Here is a 22,140-nt window from a genome sequence, read left to right as displayed (position 1 = left end):
ACTGTTTGTCCATAATGACCATCGTTATGTTTGTGGAGGAAAAAGGGGGAGGCTTGCAAGCCAAACAACACCATCCCAACCATGAAGCACAGGGGTGGCAGAATCATGTTGTGGGGGTGCCTCATCACGAGGGTCACCTCCACCAGAACAAAGACACTGCTCCGGGAACCCTTAGGCCTCGAACATCAACCTGCAAATTTAGAGATTTTTAGAAAATAAATAATGCTTAATAAAATGGCAGAGAAGATGTGATGATTAATAACAAGGTATAGAATTACGCACGACTCCCTTTGAGAGCATGATCTATCACACAGAGCAGAAAGGAAGGACACTAAAAACATATACTGTGATTCATGTGAATTGGCACTTGAGTGCAAAAATCTTCCACACCCTTAGATGTCTCCTGAGGATACCAGTTGCACAGACTGATGCAAAGATCAGAGAAGAGAGGAGAGGAGGTCCTGAGTCAATCGCAGGGGTGTGTCTGTGTTTGTTTATATGTGCCCCATTAATGAATAGGTAGCGTGTTGCTAGCTGAAGAAGGGCAGAGCTGAACTGCTGGGGACTCTCTGTCAGTCTCATCTCCATGATAGCATTGTCCTCGCCTTCCTCCCCACTGCTTCCTCTTCCCCCACACACCAGCGGCCAAGCCACTGCACACGCGCAAACATACAGACACGTCAGCAAAAACTGAGCTTCATATTCATAATCAATATATATCTGTGATTTATTTAGAATTCAATCTACACTTAACCAGCATGGCTACCACAGCATTCTGCAGTGATAAGCCATGCCATCTGGTTTGTGCTTAGTGGGACTATCATTTGTTTTTCAACAGGACAATGACCCAACACACCTCCGGGCTTGTTAGGGGCTATTTGACTAAGAAAGAGAGTGATGGAGTGCTGCATCAGATGACGTGGCCTCCACAATCCCCCGACCTCAACCCAATTGATATGGTTTGGGATGAGTCGGACCCCAGAGTGAAGGAAAAGCAGCCAACAAGTGCTCAGCATATGTGGGAACTCCTTCGAGAATGCCAGGAGTGTGCAAAGCTGTCATCAAGGCAAAGGGTGGCTATTTGAAGAATCTCAAATATAAAATATATTTGGCCTGCCTGGCTGGTTCCTCCAGAGAGCAGTGCATGCGCTGGTAGAGCGGGGAGAGGAGGTGGTGCAGCTCTGCCTGGGGGCTGATGCCTGTGCTGGCCCTGTAGCGGGGTGGGAGGGGATTTGATCCAGGGCCTTGGACAGGGGCTGGTACCCTGGTCTTGATGAATACGGTGAGGGGGGTCCAGCCAGAGCAGGGCTAGCCCTAAACCCAGCACAGAGAAGGGAGCCCTGAGGAGGGCCCGCTGGACCAGGCTGATCAGCTCAACCAGGTTCCTAAAGCTGTCCTCCGGGGTTTCAGCCATAGCCCACTGCAGCCCAAAACAGACCGACAGCCGGGGCAGGATCCAGCAGGCCGTGAACACCGTACCACCAGGACTGTTCAGGTTGCTGCAGCGCCACAGCAGTTACTGTAGATCCAGGAGCCCAGAAAGGCCAGAGACAGGATGTAGATCAGGTTCTTCAGACAGCTGTCCTGCACCTGTGACAGGCGGGAGGGGAACAGGAAGGGATGGCAGGGATGGCTCCTCCTGACAACCATGAAAGGAGTGGGAGAGAGAGCCTAAAAACACCCCCAGGCAGGCCAGAGGGTCATGGCCGTCCCAGGTGAGATGGAAGGAGACAGAGGCTCAAGGAGAAAAGCAGAAAGGTGACCACACAGCCCTGTGCTATTACATAGCTGTCAGAGAGCAGGGAGTCACAGCGCAGGAGGAGCACCAGGAGGGGAGGGGTTAATAAGAAGCAAGGCAGGGTCAGTCAGTCACTCCTTGGGGCCACCTCTCTACCCTCAGCAATCTTGCTGGCCCAGTCAGGCTCTCAGCAGTACCTCAGAGGAGAGGGCTACAGCCGCTAGGCACCAGGACCCCTCAGCATAGCCCTGTGTAAACAGCTGACCTGCAGCTATACACACCCCTACCCCAGTGGCTGCCACCAAAGGGACCCTCAGCAGACCACTCTCCCTCACCAGCACAGAGGACATCATACCACGCAGGTACATGCCAGGAAAGCTATGCCGGCAGCCATCTTGGCTGGGTCGAAGCATGCCCATGTGGCTCGGCAGGTATTCCCGAACAGAGGTCAGGTACAGTTGCAAGGAGGTCACTAGCTCTGGGGTGGGAGAGTGGCCATCATTGACAGTGGTGAGGTACTCAGAGGAGGCGGCGGGAGCAGTCTGCATGCAGCTGAGAGACAGACCCTCGATGTCTTTGGCTATTCATGGTTCAAATATGTGCAGAGACGTGCAGTAAACTGTATTATTCAATATACAGCACATGAATGTATCTGGCATGATTACAGCTCTGTGATGACCTGTTTGGCATTGATCCACAGCGCCTCCGCCTGGCTGAGACCTGCTGGTGCACCCCCCTATCTGGCTGTCTGCAGGGAACCGAGGCAGCAGGACATGCCCACACTGGCTGTAGGGGATGGGTATGCCCAGGAGCAGGGCAAGGGTAGGTACCAGATCTGTCTGGGGCACCACCTTAGAATCACTCTACAGGGAGATAGAGACAAGACAAAGGTCATTCAACGTGGAAAAATCAATGCCAGACATTACATTTTGTCAACTGGTTATTGTCATGCAAAAGACTGCTGGTCTCAAGGTAATTGACAGGTAGACTAATTAACAAACACATTTATTGTCTATCCATCTATTTAATATACACCATCACAATAAATTCATTATTTATTTTAAGAAAATGTATTTCAGAAGAACAGAATATGAGTTAGCCAAATGTTATCTGGCTATGCACCCTGCCATAAGGCTGTAGAGTTGTTCATTTATTAGACAAGATATGCTTCAGTCCCATGCCATTATTTTATATTATAATTGAGCTTCGCTGTATAAAATAAAAGTGGCTGTGTAAAAGTGATCAATTTAAAACAGGTACTACAGTAGCAAGAAAAAGTATGTGAACCGTTTGGAATTACCTGGATTTCTGCATAAATTGGTCATAGATGAAGATAAGATCATATTTTAAGTCACAACAATAGACAGTCTGCTTAAACTAATAACACACAAACAATTATACATTTTCATGTCTTTATTGAACACACCATGTAAACATTACACTTACGGGGTGGGAAAAATATGTCAACCCTTGGATTTAATAACTGCTTGACCCTCCATTGGCAGCAATAACCTCAACCAAACATTTTCTGTAGTTGCAGATCAGACCTGCACAACGTTCAGGAGGAATTTTGGACCATTCCTCTTTACGAAACTGTTTCAGTTCAATAATATTCTTGGGATGTCTGGTGTGAACTGCTCTCTCGAGGTCATGCCACAGCAACTCAAATCAGGTTGAGGTCAGGACTCTGACTGGACCACTCCAGAAGGCGTATTTTCTTATGCTGATTTACTTCTGTGTTCTGGGTCGTTGTCCTGTTGCGTCAACCAACTTCTGTTGAGCTTCAATTCGTGGACAGATAGCCTAACATTCTCCTGCAAAATGTCTTGATAAACTTGGGAATTCATGAGGCAGCCCCAAACTATGACTCCCTCCACCATACTTCACAGTTGGGACAAGGTTTTGATGTTGGTGTGCTGTGCCTTTTTTTCTCCACAGTGTTGTGTTCCTTCCAAACAACACAACTTTAGTTTCCTTTGTCCACAGAATATTTTGTCAGTAGTGCTTTGGAACATCCAGGTGCACTTTTGCAAACTTCAGATGTGCAGCAATGGGTTTTTTTGGACAGCAGTGGCTCCTTCCATGGTGTCCTCCCATGAACACCATTCTTGTTTAGTGTTTTACGTATCGTAGACTGGTCAACAGAGATGTTAACATGTTCCAGAGATTTCTGTAAGTCTTTAGCTGACACTCTAGGATTCTTCTTAACCTCATTGAGCATTCTGCGCTGTGCTCTTGCAGTCATCTTTGCAGGACGGCCACTCCTAGGGAGAGTAGCAACAATGCTGAACTTTCTCCATTTATAGACCATTTGTCTTACCGCTGAATGATGAACATCAAGGCTTTTAGAGATACTTTTGTAACCCGTTCTAGCTTTATGCAAGTCAACCATTCTTAATCTTAGGTCTTCTGAGATCTCTTTTGTTTGAGGCGTGGTTCACATCAGGCAATGCTTCTTGTGAATAGCAAACTCATATTTTGTGAGTGTTTTTTATAGGGCAAGGCAGCTCTAACCAACATCTCTAATCTCGTCCCATTGATTCGACTCCAGGTTAGCAGACTCCAATTAGCCTTCGGGCTCACATACTTTCCCCAACCTACACTGTTAATGTTTAAATTATATATACAATATAGACAAGAAAATACAATAATTTGTGTCTTATTAGTTTAAGCACCCTATGTTTGTCTATTGTTGTGACTTAGATGAAGATCATTTCAAATTTGATGATCAATTTATGCAGAAATCCAGATAATTCCAAACGGTTCACATACTTTTTCTTGCCACTGTATATCCTAGATTGAGTTATGTAAAAATTTTAGTAGTGAAAGACACACATTTTAGAAATTTAAATATATATGGTCTGCATGATGCGACTATGGGCTAATGATGATTTTAGAAAGTCATAAAAAAAAGAAAAGAGCTTGCTCTCTACCTTGCTTCAGGCTGCACACACTGTTCTCTCATCAAGTGATCATATTTTCACCCATCAGACTATTCTCAATTGAATCCTATCTTTACTAATATCTAAAATTAGCAAAGGTGTAACGTATTTAAGCCAAAATACTTTAAAGTACTAGTTAAGTTGTTTTTGGGGTATCTGTACTTTACTATTTATATATATTTTATTATAACTTTCACTTCACTTCACTACATTCATAAATAAAATGTACTTTTTAATTCCATACATTTTCCCTGACAACCAAAAGTACTTGTTACATTTTGACAGGAAAATGATCCAATTCACAAACTTATCAAGAAAACATCCCTGGCCATCCCTACTGTCTCTGATCTGGCATACTCAGTAAACACCCATGCTTATTTTGTCAATTATGTCTGAGTGTTGGAGTGTGCCCCTGGCTGTCGAGCAATAAAAAATAAATACCAATTCTGGTTTGCTTATTAAGCACTTTGAAATGGTTTATACTTTTATTTTTGATACTTAAGTATATTTAAAACCAAATACTTTTAGACTTTTACTCAAGTAGTATATTAAAAAAAGGTATATTTAATGTATATTTACTTTTCCTCAAGTATGACAATTTAGTACTTTTTCTACCATTTAATTTTTTGGGGATCTTATAATGAGCCATTATCAAATGGGCAAGTAAAGGGGCAAGACAAAAAAGACATGTCATCCGTGTGCACTGGAATAGCGAATGGAGGTCACTTTCCCGCCATTACGTCGTTCACTCATGTCGTGTAAGGCTACTCACCGACAGGTGATATTCCGCCCTATCTCTGTATGCCATGGGCTCTCCAACACTGTTCCTGCAACTACCTAGTGCTTAACTTGGGAAGCGAAGTGAAATCTGTTCAAGAACATCGATAGTAATATGTTTTCACAAAGAAACATATTTAATTATACTGCTGACAGACCCTCTCTCTGCACAGTGGAAAAAGGAATGAAGGAGATGGAAACTCACAGTGGGAGATGTTCTGTAGCTAAAGGTAAAATGTGAGCCTATCATTTAAAAGTCCCTATTACTTGACTATTGAAAATCAATTACTAATGCAATATAAATGTAGGCTAAATTTGAATGTGTCAAATTCAGGTATTTTTAAATGTTTTATTTAGGGCTTGGACTTATAAACTCAGCAAAAAAAGAAACTTCCTCTCACTGTCAACTGCGTTTATTTTCAGCAAACTTAAAATGTGAAAATATTTGTATGAATAAAGCGAGATTCAACAACTGAGACATAAACTGAACAAGTTCCACAGACATGTGACTAACAGAAATGGAATAATGTGTCCCTGACCAAAGGGGGGGTCAAAATCAAAAGTAACAGTCAGTATCTGGTGTGGCCACCAGCTGCATTAAGTACTGCAGTGCATCTCCTCCTCATGGACTGCACCTGATTTGCACACTGTGCAGGTGTTGTTACACATGGTCTGCCACTGCGAGGACGATCAGCTGTCCGTCCTGTCTCCCTGTAGCACTGTCTTAGGCGTCTCACAGTACGGACATTGCAATTTATTGCCCTGGCCACATCTGCAGTCCTCATGCCTCCTTGCAGCATACCTAAGGCACGTTCACGCAGATGAGCAGGGACCCTGGGCATCTTTCTTTTGGTGTTTTTCAGAGTCAGTAGAAAGGTCTCTTTATTGTCCTAAGTTTTCATAACTGTGACCTTAATTGCCTGCAGTCTGCAAGTGCATGTTCATTAATCGTTTATGGTTCATTGAACAAGAATGGGAAACAGTGTTTAAACCCTTTACAATGAAGATCTGTGAAGTTATTTGGATTTTTACAAATTATCATTGAAAGACAGGGTCCTGAAAAAGGGACGTTTCTTTTTTTGGTGAGTTTTATATTAGGCCTATGCTTATGCATAAGCTCTAATACGCATATAGGTGTTTTGAATTCATCATCACTTTAGAAAGAGCTGTCCATTTCGTTGTGCTAGGCTTCGAAACAACATCCACAAAGACCATGTTTTCCACTCAGTTTCAACCTTCAGTTGAACTTCTTTCTTCAAATTGATCAATCACAGTGATGTGAATTTTAAAAGCATATACTGTTTTGACGATGTGTTTGATGTGATTTCCATAACATTTGCATTGATGCCAGAGTGGTTATAGGGACAATTGAGCCCCAAGTACCAGGCCATTAGGACTGATGGTCGTTAGCGGGTTGAGTACTACCAAAGCATGTCCAGAGTGCATCAGATCAATGTAATTTTATTTGTCACATGTGCCTAATACAACCTTACTGTGAAATGCTTACTTACCTTAACCAACAATGCAGTTCAAGAAATATAGTTAAGAAAATATTTACTGAATAAACCAAAGTAAAAAAAAATTATAAAATGAAACACAATAAAATAACGAGGCTACATACAAGGGGGCACCAGTACCCAGTCAATGTGCGGGGGTACAGGTTAGTCAAGGTAATTGTACATGTAGGAAGGGGTAAAGTGACTATGCATAGATAATAAACTGCGAGTAGCAGCAGTGTACAAAATTAAGGGGGGTGTCAATGTAAATAGTCCGGGTGGCAATTTGACTAATTGTTCGGCAGTCTTATGGCCTGGGGGGGTAGAAGCTGTTAAGGAGCGAGAGAACAGTCTAGACTGTGGTCTTTGATATTTGTTTTAGCCTTCCACTGACACCGCCTAGTATATAGCTCCTGGATGGCAGGAAGCTTGGCCCCAGTGATGTATTGGGCCGTATGCACGAACCTCTGTAGCACCTTACGGTCGGATACCGAGCAGTTGCCATACCAGGTGTTGATGCAAACAGTCAGGATGCTCTCGATGGTGCAGCTGTACCATCTGGGGGCAGACCGTCAGAAAGGTGACCACACAGCCCTGTGCTATTACATAGCTGTCAGAGAGCAGGGAGTCACAGCGCAGGAGGAGCACCAGGAGGGGAGGGGTTAATAAGAAGCAAGGCAGGGTCAGTCAGTCACTCCTTGGGGCCACCTCTCTACCCTCAGCAGTCTTGCTGGCCCAGTCAGGCTCTCAGCAGTACCTCAGAGGAGAGGGCTACAGCCGCTAGGCACCAGGACCCCTCAGCATAGCCCTGTGTAAACAGCTGACCTGCAGCTATACACACCCCTACCCCAGTGGCTGCCACCAAAGGGACCCTCAGCAGACCACTCTCCCTCACCAGCACAGAGGACATCATACCACGCAGGTACATGCCAGGAAAGCTATGCCGGCAGCCATCTTGGCTGGGTCGAAGCATGCCCATGTGGCTCGGCAGGTGTCCCGAACAGAGGTCAGGTACAGTTGCAAGGAGGTCACTAGCTCTGGGGTGGGAGAGTGGCCATCATTGACAGTGGTGAGGTACTCAGAGGAGGCGGCGGGAGCAGTCTGCGTGCAGCTGAGAGACAGACCCTCGATGTCTTTGGCTATTCATGGTTCAAATATGTGCAGAGACGTGCAGTAAACTGTATTATTCAATATACAGCACATGAATGTATCTGGCATGATTACAGCTCTGTGATGACCTGTTTGGCATTGATCCACAGCGCCTCCGCCTGGCTGAGACCTGCTGGTGCACCCCCCTATCTGGCTGTCTGCAGGGAACCGAGGCAGCAGGACATGCCCACACTGGCTGTAGGGGATGGGTATGCCCAGGAGCAGGGCAAGGGTAGGTACCAGATCTGTCTGGGGCACCACCTTAGAATCACTCTACAGGGAGATAGAGACAAGACAAAGGTCATTCAACGTGGAAAAATCAATGCCAGACATTACATTTTGTCAACTGGTTATTGTCATGCAAAAGACTGCTGGTCTCAAGGTAATTGACAGGTAGACTAATTAACAAACACATTTATTGTCTATCCATCTATTTAATATACACCATCACAATAAATTCATTATTTATTTTAAGAAAATGTATTTCAGAAGAACAGAATATGAGTTAGCCAAATGTACTGTATGTTATCTGGCTATGCACCCTGCCATAAGGCTGTAGAGTTGTTCATTTATTAGACAAGATATGCTTCAGTCCCATGCCATTATTTTATATTATAATTGAGCTTCGCTGTATAAAATAAAAGTGACTGTGTAAAAGTGATCAATTTAAAACAGGTACTACAGTAGCAAGAAAAAGTATGTGAACCGTTTGGAATTACCTGGATTTCTGCATAAATTGGTCATAGATGAAGATAAGATCATATTTTAAGTCACAACAATAGACAGTCTGCTTAAACTAATAACACACAAACAATTATACATTTTCATGTCTTTATTGAACACACCATGTAAACATTACACTTGCGGGGTGGGAAAAAATGAAACACAATAAAATAACGAGGCTACATACAAGGGGGCACCAGTACCCAGTCAATGTGCGGGGGTACAGGTTAGTCAAGGTAAGTGTACATGTAGGAAGGGGTAAAGTGACTATGCATAGATAATAAACTGCGAGTAGCAGCAGTGTACAAAATTAAGGGGGGTGTCAATGTAAATAGTCCGGGTGGCAATTTGACTAATTGTTCGGCAGTCTTATGGCCTGGGGGGGTAGAAGCTGTTAAGGAGCGAGAGAACAGTCTAGACTGTGGTCTTTGATATTTGTTTTAGCCTTCCACTGACACCGCCTAGTATATAGCTCCTGGATGGCAGGAAGCTTGGCCCCAGTGATGTATTGGGCCGTATGCACGAACCTCTGTAGCACCTTACGGTCGGATACCGAGCAGTTGCCATACCAGGTGTTGATGCAAACAGTCAGGATGCTCTCGATGGTGCAGCTGTACCATCTGGGGGCAGACCGTCAGAAATTCCAGGATCCAGTAGCAGAGGGAGGTGTTTAGTCCCAGGGTCCTTAGCTTAGTGAAGAGCTTTGCGGGCACTAACGCTGAACTGTAGTCAATGAAAAGCATTTTTGCCCCCTCTCTTTGTCCCCCTCTTTGTTTTTACACTGCTGCTACTCGCTGTTTATTATCTATGCATAGTCACTTTACAAACCAACTCAACTAACCTGTACCGACGCGCACATTGACTCAGTACTGGTCGCCCCTGTATATAGCCTCGTTGTTATGTAATTTTCTTGTGTTACTTTTTGATTTAATTATATTTCGCACCATAGTTTATGTAGTAAATATTTTCTTAGCTTTCTTGAACTTCATTGTTGGTTATCGGCTTGTAAGTAAGCATTTCACAGTAAAGTTGTATTCGGCACATGTGACAAATACATTTTTAAAAATGTTATTATCATAATTTTTGTCCATCACCCCCCGATTCAGAATATATAATTGTCATAGTCATGGCACACTTTGTCTAAGAGCTATTGAAGATTGAACGATGGAAAATATATAAATATTTTCAACAACAAAATAAGCAGTAGATTTTCCACTATCCACCCCTGATTCAGAATATAACATATTCATAGTCATGGCATGCTTGGTTCAATAGATATTGAAGTGAGAAAACCGAATATCCAATATAAACTAATTTTACCTCGGTCATCAGCTTTTGTTCTGATGTAACTTAGAGCCCAGCACAATGTAAAAACTCTTGGCCTCATCCGTGCTACCATAACAGCCGCTCATCAGTTGCAAGTGCAAGCTACCTTGCTATACTAACTTCTGACCTTGTTTTAGCGTTCCGTTTTTTCTTCTCTCTGCCAGGGCCAGCCAGCAACGAGACAGGAGCCTCGGGTACACACAATCCGATAATACTCCCCTCTTATTTTCATTGGGACTCCAGCTAATGATTATATTGCCACGCGGAAGTGCATGTCGCCACACGGTCAGGTCTCGCTGTAACCCCGGTAACCCTCGCTGCAATGCCGGTATGCGCACTGCAACCAATGTTTATATAAATCAATGACTACAACATATGAAAAGTGCGGGAAATTTGGACTCAGGTTGTTGTCAACCTACACAACCATGCTTAAAGACATCAGAACGTGTTGAACGTATTAAACATTCACAATGTATATGTTTTAAAGTTAGAATAATGTATTTTTTTGCAGTAACCTGGACAGATAATCGCCAGAGGTCCGTTTCCCATATCAACAAGGGGACGTGTTTAACCAGTGCACCACTTGTTGTAACTTTCGTTTCCTGGGTCGGCCGAGTGTCACACACGAGAGGATATTCATTTTTATTTTAGACTAAGCCACATACATATCAGCCAACAATTACGTTAAGAAAATGTTCCAAATATTGTGCCGGACCGGTGGTGCTGTTTTAAAGGTAAAATGCAGGGTATTTCAATGCAGTTAGTTTGCTAGCTTGCTAAACCAGTTAGCTAGCTGCTAGCCCGATATTAGACCAAAGGAGCCAGCCACAACATGTTCTGATTAAAGGGCAAATTGGCTCTGGAATCCAAAACAGCCAAATTCTCTATTTAAATGTGAATCGATTCTCAATTGCAGTACGGTTCTAGAAACATCAATCCATCAACTTTCATATGTCAAAATAATTTCAGAAATTCAAAATACACACTTGCTGTGCACCAGAGGAGGAAGCGGAGGACCATCCACATCAGTGTATTTCATACAAATATTTAAACGTTTAAAAATGTATCCTTTTTTTAGATACAACTATACAAAATCGATTCACATGTCACCAAATAATTGATTAAATTACAATGTTTTGCACATAGTTGTAAATGAGAACTTGTTCTCAACTAGCTTACCTGGTTAAATAAAGGTGAAATAAAACAATTTAAAAAAAACAGCCCTCTAGGATAGCACCATGGTGTAGCCAGAGGACTGCTAGCTTCCATACATTGACTTCAATACATAACTGAGGCTCATGGTTCTCACCCCCTTCCATTGACTTACACAGTAATTATGACAACTTCCAGAGGCTGTCCTCCAACCTATCAGAGCTCTTGCAGCATGAACTGACATGTTGTCCACCCTATCAAAGGATCAGAGAATGACTTTAGTATTGAAAGCATGAGCTACACCAAGCTACCGCTGCTGTGCATAAAATGTGTTGAGTAGTTGACTCAGAAAGATAGATGACAATTTTGAACCAATTATTTTCTTCAAAAATAAAGGAGGAGGACAGATAGCTGCATTTGCTTTTTTAAATGAAATATAGCTATCTAGTTTAGCTTACTCACACACAGCTCAAGTATAGGGAGGCTTTGTTAGCTAGCTGGGTATGACTATCCAACAGTGGAACAATTCCTAGTCAAGGTAAGCTTTTGGTTTTTACTCATTTATTGCCACCAGGGCCCACCTGTGAAACTGCTTAACGACTGTACTGCATGATTGTAGTGAGTTTACTAACACCTTAGTTCTAGTAGCTATGTTGACTATGACGTTACTTTATCTTATATGGTGACAAGGATGTAGCCTGTGTTTAGCAGTTATGATATGAAGGTTTGGCTTGGAAAGGTTTTTTCACCTGGTCACAGACAGCTGATGTGTTGTGCATTGAAGTCCACAAGGGAAGGGAAAAGGTTCAGGAGGAGGAGAGTGCGTAGATGCAAGATGGAATGCAACAAGCTGTTTGTATATGGCTAGGAAAGTTAACTGTTCTGGTGTGATTAGGGGAGTATTTATTCAGCTGATTCTGTTAAAACAGAACAAAACAGGGATAAACATACCTGCATTTGTCCAATAGAAACTTGTTTACACCTTAGATTAGCTAGATTAGCAAGAGTGTGCAAGGCGGTATTGAATGTGTCACTGTCTGTCACCTCAAATCTTTCTCTCGACCTGTGTGCACCTACATTGTAAACTTCCATTCATAGGCTAGGTTGTAGCAACCTCATCGTGGGTATAGGGAAAATGTGAGTATTTTTACCTTTATTTAATTTAACTAGGCAAGTCAGTTAAGAACAAACTCTTATTTTCAATGACGGCCTAGGAACAGTAGGTTAACTGCCTGCTCAGGGGCAGAATGACAGATTTGTACCTTCTCAGCTCGGGGGTTTGAACTTGCATCCTTCCGGTTACTAGTCCAACTCTCTAACCACTAGGCTACCCTGCCGCCATAGATACATAGATAGGTTTAGGCTACTACACCTATCTATGTTACATTGAACTGGGTGAATGGAATATGAATGACAGTCATCCAACATGCTGTAATAGAAAAAGAAAATCGCCCTCCCTCATCATAAACTATAAAAATTGTCCTCAAAAGGCACCGACCGTCACTGCTGTACACTGTTTTAACTGGTTTTAACAGTTGCAGTGACAATACGTTTGTGGCATCCATCTTCAGTTTACACACAGGTGGGCAATCTGACGTCTGTATTGGCCTGCAGCATTTTGGTGACACAGCCTCTGCAGAAGTCTGGGCATTCATACTGCTTCACGGAGCAGTGCTGTTGAGCAGAGCTGTTGTCAAGGATGTGCGTTTGTGTTTATATAGCACCTACCGTCAATCAATCAGGTCACTGCGGAGCTATATGGAGCCCGCCACATTGTTACAACATTTGGGAGGCGATGGGGTAAGGAGCTCAATTTGGCCTCTGCATGATTCTGGAAGCTTCGCAATTGCGTCACACCTTCCACACGGAACCTCCAACCACATTTTTGTATTAAGCATAAATTGGCTTTTTGTAGAAAAATGATCAAAGCAGATAGTTAACCAATAGCTACCCAAACTAACTATTTAGCAATCTTATGGCTTGGTGGTAGAAGCTGTTCAGGGTCCTGTTGGTTCCAGACTTGGTGCATCGGTACCATTTTCTGAGATATACTGGGCCATATGCACTACCCTCTGCAGCGCCTTGTGGTGGAATCAAGCATTTGACATACCAAGCGACGATGCAGCGAGGCAGCTCTAGTATTTTTTTGAGGATATGAGGGCACATGCCAAATCTTTTCAGCCTCCTGAGGGGGATGAAGCATTGTCGTGGCCTCTTCACTACTGTGTTAGTGTGTGTGAACCATGATAATTCCTTAGTGATGTGGGCAACGATGACCTTGAAGCTCTCGACCTGCTGCACTACAGCCCAGTTGATGTGGATGGGGGTGTGCTCAGCCCTCCGTTTCATGAATTAATAGAGCTGACGTTATTCCTTATTCAACATGTCAGAGAGGCATGTTTGTTCTACATAGCATATTTGTATCTGAATGTTCCAAAACGTTGTGTCCTGCTCAACGCACCCTGGGTATTCAACTCATATCCATCATGTTAACTAGCATTGAACCCAGAAAGAGTACCAGTAGATAGCTAGCTGGCTATGGTAGAAACTACCAGTGAATAACAAGCAAGGAATTAATAACTATTTAGATATCTAATTTCTATCATGTTTAGTTAGGGTCATAGCTAATCACTGAGGTTTCAAGCTCCATCATTATGTAGCTTTTCAAGTTCCAACGCTCATGGAGTAGTTTTCTGGTCATGATGCAACATTGTGTCACTTTGATGGTTTTTGTTATTGTTTCCCTCCAGCATTCCCAGAGGACAGTGCCCACAGTGCCAGTGTTGTGGGCGACACAAGCCCAGCAGCGATGGGCATCCAGTCTACCCATGAACACTGTGGTTCTGTTTGTACCACAACAAGAATCCTGGGTTGTGGAAAGGATGGGCCGCTTCCATCGCATCTTGGAGCCGGTAACTTACCCATTGATCTGCAATTAGCCAGTGATCTGCACCCTTAATTATATTGTCACACTATATCACAGTATGAGTCCTGAATATATATATATATATATATATATTTATCATTTTTATGCATCTTGTCCTCTTTCGTATATTCTGTAGGGCTTGAATTTCCTTATCCCAATCCTGGACAAAATTCGTTATGTTCAAAGTCTTAAAGAGATTGTTATTGATGTCCCAGAGCAGTCTGCGGTCTCTTTAGGTGAGTGACATCACTGTGTTTGTCACTGTCATTGTCACTGTCATTTTCACTGCAATGTAGTCAGTTGGTCCTCGGCTCTGGATTAACTGATGTCTGACTACATCCACAGATAATGTGACACTACAGATAGATGGAGTCCTCTATCTTAGGATATTGGATCCTTTTAAGGTAGGTTGGTGAAAACCATGATGTCTTGATGTTATTGTTCATTGAATGTTTTTGCTTTGTTTTTAGATGTTGATAACAAGATGTACTTCCTTCCAGGCCAGCTATGGAGTTGAGGACCCAGAGTATGCTGTCACCCAACTTGCTCAGACCACCATGCGCTCAGAGTTAGGAAAACTGACCCTGGACAAAGTATTCAGGGTGAGACTCAAAATTGTGTTTCAGAGTGAATTTGTATTTATTTACCTCATTGCCTTATTGTTTTATATATTTCTTTCTTCAGGAAAGAGAGACCCTAAATACCAACATAGTCCACTCCATAAACCAGGCATCAGATGCTTGGGGAATCCGTTGCCTTCGTTATGAAATCAAGGATATACATGTTCCACCTCGCGTCAAAGAGTCCATGCAGATGCAGGTGAGAGGGGCTGGCCCTGCTGCCAACAAACTGGGAGACATATCTTCAACCTGAAATTATCGCAGAACATGAGCTTATCTTAGCCTATCAGTTTTGTATGTGTACAGATGCACTCTCTTAATTTGATCACTCTGTTGTTGCAGAAAATGCAAACTTGTAGTGTATTTTGAAGTCCAACTCGAGTCTCCTTTTCAGCTCATTCATCACATTTCAATAGGTGGTCCAGGTAAATCATGACACAGCACAATGGGGGAGGGGGTTGTTTTTTTAGACAACTGCAAACTTCAAGAAGTACGGCATACAAGGAGTTGGTCAGCTAGGGATTCATGATGTCATCGGCCTCCCCCTTTCTTGAGTGACAATAGAGGAGTAATATAGAACACTATTTTGCTCAAAACCTATTTTATTACTATTTTAGTGTGTGTACTTTACTGTATTTATGCTTGGGATATCGCTTTTCATCAGCAAAAGTATTTTAAAAAATCGCTGAAGGACATCTTAATTTTAAACTTAAACTCAAATTTCAGACTTGATTTGCCCTAATGAAACAATATCAACCCACAAAAATGTCCATTAATTATAATCCACATAATATTTCACATTGTTTTCCTGCTGTGAAAACCTGGTCAAATTAAAATAGAACATCTATACACTCTTTCTGACTGCCTTTCATTGTGTAGGTGGAGGCAGAGCGTAAGAAGAGAGCCACTGTGCTGGAGTCGGAAGGGCACAAGGAAGCAGCCATCAATGTTGCTGAGGGTCGCAAGCAAGCTCAGATCCTGGCCTCAGAAGGACAGAAAGCAGAACAGATCAACAATGCAGCTGGTAGGTTGATACACATACAGTGCATTCAGAAAGTATTCAGACCACTTGACCTTTTCCACATTTTGACACGTTACAGCCTTATTATAAAATAGATTAAATAAAAACGTAAATCTATACACTGTTAGGTTCCAAATAAACAGACTAAAAAAACTAATGGACGCTTAGTAAAGCTCAAACCAAGTTTATTCACCCACTGTGTCATACAGCTGCAAATGACAAACATATCCACATTCACCAATACACCTCTGTTGCTATCCAGAACCGTAGGGATATCTGTTCTTCCTCTGACCTGACCTCGGGCCCCAAATTCCTTACTCCTCCCCATAGGATCCCTGATGTCCAACAATAACATATTGACAGAATCTAAGCGTTCTACATTCCCCTCTCTCTCTGTGAATTTCTTTTGTTCAAGTTTAGTAGTCAGAACCCAACACATTTTCCCATAATGACGAAGCAAAAACAGGTTTGAAGTCATTTTTGAAAACGTATAACAAATAAAAAACAGAAGCCTTATTTACTCAAGTATTCAGACCCTTTGCTATGAGACTCGATATTGAACTCAGGGTCATCCTTGTTTCCATAGATCATCCTTGAGATGTTTCTACAACTTCATTGGAGTCCACCTGTGGTAAATTCAATTGATTTGGACATGATTTGGAAAGGCACACACACCTGTTGATATAAGCTCCCACAGTTGACAAAAACCAAGCCATGAGGCTGAAGGAATTGTCTATAGCGCTCTGAGACAGAATTGTGTCAAAGCACAGATCTGGGGAAGGGTACCAAAAAATGTCTACAGTATAGAAGGTCCCCAAGAAGACAGTGGCCTCCATTCTTAAATGGAAGAAGTTTGGAACCACAAAGACTCTTCCTAGAGCCCGGCGGACTGGCCAAACTGAGCAATTGGGGGGGAAAGGGCCTTGGTTAGGGAGGTGACCAAGAACCCGATGGTAGCTCTGACAGAGCTCCAGAGTTCCTAGTTGGAGATGGGAGTACCTTTCAGAAAGACAACCATCTCAGCAGCATTCCACCAATCAGGACTTTATGATAGAGTGGCCAGGCGAACACCACTCCTCAGTAAAAGGCACATGACAGCCCGCTTGGAGTTTGTCAAAAGGCACGTAAAGGACTCTGACCATGAGAAACAAGATTCTCTGGTCTAATGAAACCAAGATTGAAATATTTGGCCTGAATGCCAAGCGTCACATCTGGAGGAAACCTGGCACCATCCCTACGTTGAAGCATGGTAGTGGCAGCATCATGCTGTGGGGATGTTTTTCAGTGGCAGGGACTGGGAGACTAGTCTCAAAATGAGAAACTCTCAAAATACAATTGTTAGTAGTTACTGTCTTGCCTCATCGCTAGATCTCCCGTACAGGCTCGGGAGAGACGAAGGTCGAGAGTCATGCGTCCTGCGACACACAACCCAACCAAGCCACACTGCTTCTTAACACAGCGAGCATCCAACCCGGAAGCCAGCCGCACCAATGTGTCGGAGGAAACACCGTACACCTAGCGACCTGGTCAGCACGCAATGCGTCCGGCCCGCCACAGGAGTCGCTAGTGCGCGATGAGACAAGGATATCCCTACCGGCCAAACCTTCCCTAACCCGGACGACGCTAGGCCAATTGTGCGTCGCCCCATGGACCTCCCGGTCGCGGCCGGCTGCGACAGTGCTTGGGCTCGAACCCTTAGGCCACTGTGCCACCCGGGAGGCCCCGAACGGCTCCTGTTTGCTTCATCAAACTTAGTTGAATGCACTGACTGTAAGTCACTCTGGGTAAATGACAAATGTTTCTGTAATGTAAGGAAGCTTGATGTACAAGTACACCCCCTGGACAGGACTCTAGTCTCTGTCACCATTTCTAATGAATGACTCTTATCTTTATCTTCACTTAGGTGAGGCCAATGCTGTCTTAGCCAAAGCAGAGGCCAAGGCTAAGGCTATCCGGCTGTTGTCAGAGGCTCTAGCTGAGCAGGTAAAGTAGCTGTGATGGCTTCATCGTGTTCATGTTAGTGTGTACATGTTGATGTATTGTGTCTAAATGGCACTTGACCCAACTGTCATTGTGTTTTGGACAGAATGGAAACGCGGCAGCCTCCCTCAGTGTGGCTGAGCAGTACGTCTCAGCTTTCTCCAAGCTAGCCAAAGAGTCCAACACTATCCTGCTGCCCTCCAACTCTGGTGACATCAGTGGCATGGTCACACAGGTCTGTCTCTGTTTCTTAAGCTATTTAATTATGTGTGATTGCACAGGCCATCTTCCCTGTCCCTCCCTTTCAACACACCCTTGTCTCTCACTCTTCTTACTATTTCAGAACAGTAACGGTATCTATTTTTCCCTTCTCTTTAGGCTATGGCTATTTATGGCAGCCTGGCCAAGCAAAGCTCAAAAAAGATAGAATGTGTGACCCCAGTGACCCCAGAGTGGGCGATGGAGAAGAGTGAGGACCCTGCACCACCAGCCCAGTAGTGAATGATGTCAAGACCACTCAGAGTCAGGCACAGAACCAGAAGCTGTGCCAGACAACCACGAGTGCCTGTTCAGCACCTCTGTCTGGCCCAAAGCACACGCTGCAGGACAGAAGGGCAGGATAAGAACGTAAAAACTTTGGGAATGCTTAACAGCCTGGAAACTTCAACCCATTTGAGACAATACATGTCACTTACACATTGTTTTATTTTGAATGAGTGGTATTGTACACAGTACGTACACACGTTCCAATTGCAAATCCACGAGCTGTCGTATTGATACTCTTCTCTTGCATCAACAGATCAAAGGACTGCAGTGGTAGGTATGATAGTAAACTGCTAGACTGGTTTAGGGCATTCTGAGTTAGCTCCTGGGTAATAGGATATTATCTATTTTATGTGATGTACTGTTGCAATGATAATCTCCTGTCTTCTTCATGTCCAATTATTTGTCCTTCATATGTTTTCATTTCATAGTCTCATGAATGTTTTAGTTCATGTAAGTGAGAGCTTGTGCCCTGACGTTAAGATCCTCCCTGGTTCAGAGCAAGCAGAGAAGGGAACAAAGGTCAGATTTAAATATATAGTGTCGGTCAAACCTACTCATTCATGGGTTTTTCTTTATTTTCACTATTTTCTACATTGTAGATTAGCAGTGAAGACATCAAAACTATGAAATAACACAATTGGAATCATGTAGTAACCAAAAAAGTTTCAAAAATGACCTCAGATCCAAAATACATTATGGAAATGCAATGTTTTATTTCACATCAATACCAGATCGAAAGGGTCATCTGTGAATGAGGAAGGTTTGACATAACATAGGAAATGTGTATATATACAATGACAATACACTATCCTGACCAATAATGGCCTTCCATGTACAATTTCATGATGATGCTGTCACTATTAAAGGATTTGTGACTGGCTTTAGGGAAGATTGTAACATCTCATCATAATAAATCTTGGGGAAATTATTGGTTTGAATGATTTGGGATTGTACACAGCAGGGATTTCATATTTTGTATTTTTCCATATTGTTCATTGTAGTAAATATACATACAAAAGTCAGTCACTGAAAGTTTGAAAAGTAAATCTCAGTAAAAAAAAAATATCCTTTATCATGATTTCCACCACAGTATGCATGTTACACATAGAAGCCTCAGGGAGGGGCTGTTGAGTTATTTAGGGATATTTTGTCTAGTACCAGCCAAGCCACTTACAGCTTTTCTAAACCATTTCTGGTGCCACCATGACTGGGAAAATATATTAGGGACTAGTCCAGAATGCTGGGTATGGGTTCATGTCCTAGGCAGTGTTCGAGAGCATCGTGTGTAAATGGTGACTGACTGATCTACAAATAATGAGTAGTTATTTATGTGGCAAGGTGATTTGTGGATCAGTCAGGCGCCTGTGGCCAGCGATGTCACACTGGCCCCTACTCTTGCTGTTCCACCACAGCTGCTACAATATCACCAATTATATGAACCACCCCAACCAAAGCTGTAGGTGATCCTAATGGCTGCGTTAGGTATAATGACATCATTCAGACTCAACAATGAAAAGGTGTTGGCCACCTAGGGATGTAAAGTATGTATTTTAATGTAAGGGTAAAATATACTGAACAGAAATATAAACGCAACATGTAAAGTGTTGGTTCCATGTGTCATGAGCTGAAATGAAAGATCCCAGAAATGTTTCATACACAGAAAGCTTATTTGTCTCAAATGTTGTGCACAAATTTGTTTACATTCCCATTAGTGAGCATTTCTCCTTTGCCATGATAATCCATCCACCTGACAGGTATGGTATATCAATAAGCTAATTAAACAGCATGATCATTATACTGGTGCACCTTGTGCTAGGGACAATAAAACACCACTCTAAAATGTGCAGTTTTGTCACACAACACAATGCCACATGTCCCAAGGTTTGAGGGAGTGTGCAATTAGCATGCTGACTAGGAATTTCCACCAGAGCTATTGCCAAATAATTTAATGTTCATTACTCTAGCATAAACTGCCTCCAATGTTGTTTTAGGCAATTTGGCAGTACATCCAACTGTAAACACGCAAGACCAGAACATCCAAATCCGGCTTCTTCATCTGTGGGATCGTCAGACCAGCCACCCGGACAGCTGTCTGTAATAAAGCCCTTTTGTGGGGAAAAACTCATTCTGATGAACTGGGCCTGGCTCCCCAGTGAAATCCATAGATTAGAGCCTAATGAAATTATTTCAATTGACTGATTTCCTTATATTAATTGTAACTTAGTAAAATTGTTGCATGTTGCATTTATATTTTTGTTCGGTATACAATGGTTCATAATTTCCATGTCAATGGACAATAAAGGTCTAACCAAATGCATCAGTGATATTGTAGAATTTACTTGTGACAGTCAAAATTACTCCAATCCTTAGTAGTTTATAGTTATTTAATTATTCTTTCAGCATGGGTTGTTGTCTATCATATGCTTGCTCGACACATGTAACCGAATAACAGAAATGGTGCTGATTCTATCCATTTATATCTATGTAGAAAATCAAATGTCTGGAAAAAAAATCGAGCATAAATAACTTTTTTCAATTACCAGTACTATTTCAAATCAAATGTTATTTATCACACGTGCCGAATACACCAGGTGTAGACCTTACAGTGAATTGCTTCCTTACAAGCCCTTAACCAACAATGTAGTTTTGTGCAAAATACCTCAAAAATAAATAAAAGTAACAAATAATTAAAGACCAGTAGTAAAATAACAATAGCGAGAATATATACAGGGGGTACCAGTTCGACTCTAAGGCTGCATTTACACAGGCAGCCCAAGTCTGAAAAATATCTGATGTGAAAGATCTGATGTGATTGGTCAAAAGACCAACAAGTGTAAAAAAAAAAATATCAGAATTGGGCTGCTTGTGTAGACAAAAATATTAATAATATTGATTGAATTTGCAATGAAATTAAAATGTTCAGTGATAGGCTATTCAATAATGTTTTAATATAGGTCTACATGCAAAAGCTTTCTATGTCAATGAAATTACATTTTTCAGTGTTAGGCTATTCAATAATGTTTTAATATAGGTCTACATGCAAAAGCTTTCTATGTCATGGCAACATGTTAGAATTCCAAGGAAACAATATAAAACTTTACAAGGGATCTGAATCTGATTGTAAAGGATGATAACCAAAGAAGACCAACTGGCAATGTAGCGGACAAAACAACTCCAGGCTTTGAGCAAGGCACTTAACCCTAATTGCTCGAGATAAGAGAGTCTGCAAAAATTACAAACAAAAAAACTACAGCGCAGGACACTATCTAGGAGTCTGCGTCACCACCTGTTCCCTCAACTGTGTTTTTCAGGTTCTCTTTATCGATTGGTCAGAATCTTCTGTATGGTCCCGCCCTTTTCAGAGATTATGCTTCCTCAATGGATGGGCTAGATGTCATTACAGAGTACTTCGGCACCGCCCTCTTATCGCGGTGCTGTCAGGTTAGTCTAATGATTTTTTTCATGGCGTGCCTTTGGCAGGCACCTATTGCTCACTGCCGAACATTTATGATTCCATTTCCAGCATCTCAAGCCCACCTCTAACTCTGGAAATTCTGCGAAGAATTTAAAAAGTGATTGGAGGCATTGTTTGTAATGTTGCCGTGCCGAGCGCATATTTGAACTCGAGGAATTATCAGAGAAACTTTTGCCATGTCTCTACTTTGTGTAAGAGGTGAGTTATTACTTTTTTCTTTAATACATTTTCATTGAGGTTGACTTCTTAAAGCGAAAGAAATACAATTG

At 42.5% G+C, this 22,140-nt stretch overlaps 2 protein-coding genes across 3 annotated transcripts in view; both read left to right on the top strand.

The window, feature by feature from the left end:
- Positions 1–10,717: 10,717 nt before the first annotated feature.
- Positions 10,718–19,324, top strand: LOC118385226 (stomatin-like protein 2, mitochondrial). 2 transcript variants are annotated; one of them, XM_035772187.2, is made up of 10 exons: positions 10,718–10,885; positions 14,054–14,215; positions 14,366–14,465; positions 14,575–14,633; positions 14,730–14,831; positions 14,914–15,048; positions 15,729–15,873; positions 17,774–17,853; positions 17,957–18,085; positions 18,229–19,324. In XM_035772187.2, exons 1-10 carry the CDS (start codon positions 10,844–10,846, stop codon positions 18,346–18,348), a joined length of 1,074 nt encoding a protein of 357 aa, XP_035628080.1. In that variant the 5' UTR covers positions 10,718–10,843; the 3' UTR covers positions 18,349–19,324. The 2 variants fall into 2 exon arrangements, with proteins under 2 accessions (XP_035628080.1, XP_035628082.1); XM_035772189.1 differs by lacking the exon at positions 10,718–10,885 and adding an exon at positions 11,601–11,841.
- Positions 19,325–21,837: 2,513 nt separating this feature from the next.
- The window catches only part of LOC118385223 (protein unc-13 homolog B-like), a 111,824-nt gene continuing 111,521 nt past the window's right edge, over positions 21,838–22,140 (top strand). Inside the window, exon 1 of the mRNA XM_035772185.2 lies at positions 21,838–22,069. Coding sequence (XP_035628078.1) covers positions 22,048–22,069 — 22 coding nt within the window. The 5' untranslated portion in view covers positions 21,838–22,047. The remainder of the gene's footprint in view (positions 22,070–22,140) is intronic.

This window comes from Oncorhynchus keta, chromosome 6 (assembly GCF_023373465.1).
Source record: "Oncorhynchus keta strain PuntledgeMale-10-30-2019 chromosome 6, Oket_V2, whole genome shotgun sequence".
Classification (NCBI taxonomy): domain Eukaryota; kingdom Metazoa; phylum Chordata; class Actinopteri; order Salmoniformes; family Salmonidae; genus Oncorhynchus; species Oncorhynchus keta.
This window is presented reverse-complemented; position numbering and strand designations above follow the sequence as displayed.